General features: G+C 47.1%; 1 protein-coding gene across 3 annotated transcripts in view; it reads left to right on the top strand.

Moving 5' to 3' along the window:
• LOC137624428 (rho family-interacting cell polarization regulator 2-like) overlaps positions 1–5,000 on the top strand; it is a 319,758-nt gene that overhangs the window by 264,720 nt on the left and 50,038 nt on the right. For all 3 annotated transcript variants that reach the window (XM_068355180.1, XM_068355177.1, XM_068355179.1), the window contains exon 2: positions 1,871–2,659. In XM_068355180.1, coding sequence (XP_068211281.1) covers positions 1,871–2,659 — 789 coding nt within the window. The remainder of the gene's footprint in view (positions 1–1,870; positions 2,660–5,000) is intronic.

The following is a 5,000-nucleotide window of genomic DNA, read 5'->3' on the forward strand; positions in this document are numbered from 1 at the left end:
TATATATATATATACACACATACAGTATATATACACAGATATATATATATATATATACATATATGTGTATATATATATATATATATATATATATATATATATATATATATATATATATATATATATATATGTATATATTTACACACATATATATACATATATATATATGTGTGTATATATATATATATATATATATATATATATATATATATATATATTAGTTGTGATTTTAATATTTTGTAAGCTCATTTCTTCCTTCTAGCAATCCTTGTATGTGGAATATTGCCTCCGTATTTAAGGCGATCTCTTTTCCTGCCCTCTTCTACAATTTTGAAAGAAAGGCCATCTTTACCATCCTTAATTCCACTCTTACCTCGTTTTATAAGCCTCTTCTCCACCGCTAAGGAGCTCTCTCTCTCTCTCTCTCTCTCTCTCTCTCTCTCTCTCTCTCTCTCTCTCTCTCTCTCTCTCTCTCTCTCTCTCTCTCATATATATATATATATATATATATATATATATATATATATATATATATATATATATATATATATATATATATATATATATATATATATATATATATCCTGTCAGGCTGAGCAGCAACCACTCGGAAAGCACAATCCCCTACAAATTGCCCAAACTGCCACGTGTTAGTTAGGAAAGGGGAGGGGCTGGGTAGAGTTGAGTCTGTGTGTTTGGTTGTGATTTTTGACGGGTTGCGTATACTAGCGTGTTTGTGTGTGTGTGTATTATGTTATTCATTCACTATTATTTAACTCAATGGGAGAATTTACCCTCCTTTCAGACAGCCACGTACAGCCTGTCAATCCACCTCTTCTCTTATTTAATGTGTTGAAATTGGTCACCATTGAAGGATCAGAAGTTCAATGACTGTTTCTTTCCATATTAGACAAAACTTTGGGATTCACTTTCTGCTTCTGTTTTACCTCAGTTTTAAAACCTTTTCCTATTAAATAGCAAATTTGTTGGACTTTTGTTGGGGGGTGGGGGGTGGGGTGGGGGGTAAAAAATGGTAAGAAGATGCTCACCCCCAACTGACCTTTATAGATCACATGAGAATTAGGTAAACTTAGGAACAATGTTAAATTATACCATAATTTTAATTGGAAATTCTCCGTAAAATATAGTTCTCAGCCGTATTTCAGTAGAATACAGGTCACCGTAATTTTACCATACTTTGTTATTATATTTTACGGGGTGATGACCTTAATATCACTCCTTTACATCCATATATATGTTATTAAAACGGTAAATGTCTGGCAACATTTATTTCAGTATTTTTTGCCGTTTTATTTACGGCAAATTTTTAACAGTGAAAGTCAAACCAAGTCTTTGACCACTTCTAAACTGAAGAATATCCATTTTCGAAAGATTATCTAAAACTGAATAAAACATGAATTTATTAAACTTCAACAAATGGAAAATATGTTTATTATTAGTAATGTTATTCAATTTTATTTTTTGTTCTTTTGTGGTGTTAGACCGCGTATTAGAAAACACTTATTTTACTTACTTTAAGGGCTGCTTTTCTGCCCGTATAACAGCAAAGGAACCCTACTCTCTACAGGACCTGTTATGGAACTGTTGATTTATTTATTTATAAAAAAAAATATTATTTTGAAATTAACTATGTTTTCTGAGACACCCCTGACAACTAATGATGTTTAAGGGGTTCATAATTCATTGTGTTGTTTAACTTAAGATGCTCTGAAGCATTTACACTCTCTCTCTCTCTCTCTCTCTCTCTCTCTCTCTCTCTCTCTCTCTCTCTCTCTCTCTCTCTCTCTCTCTCTCAAATGAACTGTCATCCATGCCCAACCATTAACTTGCCCTTTGCTCTCTCCTTCAGGTTCGTCTGGGAGTGGAGTTGTGGGAAGTGGGTGAACCCTTGGCAGGCGGAGGCGGCGAAGCCGACCCCAGTGGGGTCCACGTTGAGGGGGTAGGGGGCAGCTTGAACCCCCCGGGAGCTTCCCAGGGGGGTGCAGGCGTCCCCGGCACCACCCGCAGCGACTCCTCCTCCCACAGCGACACCTCATCCTCAGGGGCGTCTTCCTCCTGCTGTTCGTCGTCGGGAGCGGCGCCTCGCCGTCCCTGCTTACATGCGGCCCTCTCTGACCCGGGCTACGAATCCGCGCATCTGCCAGACGACGAGAGGGAGGACCACGAGCATCGCCAACACCACCACCATCACCACCACCATCACCACCACCATCGCCATCATCACGACGACCTCCAGAATCCGCAGCAGCATTGCCACAGTGGAGGGGGCATGTCACTCCGGGAGAGAAGCGAAGGCCGCGAGGGCTCCCCCATCCACCAGGGCCTCACACGGTCCAGGTCCTTCGGCGGGTTACTCACTCACCGGCGCCCTGGGTCGGGGGCTGGGTCGCCTCAGCAGGCAGTGGCAAGGGCGGGATGGGCCGGACATGGGGTCCTGGGACAAGCAGGGTCCTCCCCTCGGGATGTCCGACGCGTCCTTTCCCTGCCACCGCATGTCAAGGTGCCCAAATCCCCCCGGCCCGAGAGGGCGTCGCAGATCGGCTGCAGTGTAGCCAAGGGCCTCAGGGAATGCGTGGCTGTTACCCGTCAGGATCTGGATTCGCTTCAGCAGGCTCAGCAGGATTCCCTGTTGCATCAGGTGAGAAGGATTCCTAAGGCTTATTTACTCCTCTCTTCCCCCTCGCCCCATGACCATCACAACCTCCATCCTCTTCCCTTTGCCGAACACTCCCTCCATCCCCTCCATTTGCCCACCACTTCCATCCTCTTCCCTTTGCCCAACACTTCCTCCATCCTCTCCATTTGCCCACCACTTCCATCCTCTTCCCTTTTCCCAACACACCCTCCATCCTCTCCATTTGCCCACCACTTCCATCCTCTTCCCTTTGCCCAACACTCCCTCCTTCCTCTCCATTTGCCCACCACTTCCATCCTCTTCCCTTTGGCCAACACACCCTCCATCCTCTCCATTTGGCTACCACTTCCATCCTCTTCCCTTTGGCCAACACACCCTCCATCCTCTCAATTTGCCCACCACTTCCATCCTCTTCCCTTTGCCCAACACTCCCTCCATCCTCTCCATTTGGCTACCACTTCCATCCTCTTCTCTTTGCCCAACACACCCTCCATTCTTTCCATTTGCCCACCACTTCCATCCTCTTCCCTTTGCCCAGCACTCCCTCCATCCTCTCCATTTGCCCACCACTTCCATCCTCTTCCCTTTGGCCAACACACCCTCCATCCTCTCAATTTGCCCACCACTTCCATCCTCTTCCCTTTGCCCAACACTCCCTCCATCCTCTCCATTTTCCCACCACTTCCATCCTCTTCCCTTTGGTCAACACACCCTCCATCCTCTCAGTTTGCCCACCACTTCCATCCTCTTCCCTTTGCCCAACACTCCCTCCATCCTCTCTATTTGCCCACCACTTCCATCCTCTTCCCTTTGCCCAACACTCCCTCCATCCTCTCCATTTGCCCACCACTAACATCCTCTTCCCTTTGCCCAACACTCCCTCCATCCTCTCCATTTGCCCATCACCCCCATCCTCTTCCCTTTGCCCAACACTCCCTCCATCCTCTCCATTTGGCTACCACCTCCGTCCTCTTCCCTTTGCCCAACACTCCCTCCATCCTCTCCATTTGCCCACCACCCCCATCCTCTTCCCTTTGCCCAAAACTCCCTCCATCCTCTCCATTTTCCCACCACCTCCATCCTCTTCCTTTTGCCCAACACTCCCTCCATGCTCTCCATTTGACCACCACCTCCATCCTCTTCCCTTTGCCCAACACACCCTCCATCCTTTCAATTTGCCCAACACCTACATCATCTTCCCTTTGCCCAACACTCCCTCCATCCTCTCCATTTGCCCACCACTTCCATCCTCTTCCCTTTGCCCAACATTCCCTTTATCCTCTCCATTTTCCCACCACCTCCATCCTCTTCCCTTTTCCCAACACACCCTCCATCCTTTCAATTTGCCCAACACCTACATCATCTTCCCTTTGCCCAACACTCCATCCATCCTTTCAATTTGCCCAACACCTACATCATCTTCCCTTTGCCCAACACTCCCTCCATCCTCTCCATTTGCCCACCACTTCCATCCTCTTCCCTTTGCCCAACATTCCCTCTATCCTCTCCATTTTCCCACCACCTCCTTCCTCTTCCCTTTGCCCAACACACCCTCCATCCTTTCAATTTGCCCAACACCTACATCATCTTCCCTTTGCCCAGCACTCCCTCCATCCTCTCCATTTTCCCACCACCTCCATCCTCTTCCCTTTGCCCAACACACCCTCCATCCTTTCAGTTTGCCCAACACCTACATCATCTTCCCTTTGCCCAACACTCCCTCCATCCTCTCCATTTTCCCACCACCTCCATCCTCTTCTCTTTGCCAAGCACTCCCTCCATGCTCTCCATTTTCCCACCACCACCATCTTCTCTTTGCCCAACACTCCCTCCATGCTCTCCATTTGCCTACCACCTCCATCCTCTTCCCTTTGCCCAAAACACCCTCCATGCTCTCCATTTTCCCACCACCACCATCTTCTTCCCTTTGCCCAACACTCCCTCCATGCTCTCCATTTGCCCACCACCTCCATCCTCTTCCGTTTGCCCAACACACCCTCCATACTTTCAATTTGCCCAACACCTATATCATCTTCCCTTTGCCCAACACTCCCTCCATCCTCTCCATTTTCCCACCACCTCCATCCTCTTCCCTTTACCCAACATTCCCTTTATCCTCTCCATTTTCCCACCACGTCCATCCTCTTCCCTTTTCCCAACACACCCTCCATCCTTTCAATTTGCCCAACACGTATATCATCTTCCCTTTGCCCAACACACCCTCCATACTTTCAATTTGCCCAACACCTATATCATCTTCCCTTTGCCCAACACTCCCTCCATCCTCTCCATTTGCCCACCACTTCCATCCTCTTCTCTTTGCCCAACATTCCCTCTATCCTCT

Source organism: Palaemon carinicauda, chromosome 31, assembly GCF_036898095.1.
Source record: "Palaemon carinicauda isolate YSFRI2023 chromosome 31, ASM3689809v2, whole genome shotgun sequence".
Taxonomy (NCBI): domain Eukaryota; kingdom Metazoa; phylum Arthropoda; class Malacostraca; order Decapoda; family Palaemonidae; genus Palaemon; species Palaemon carinicauda.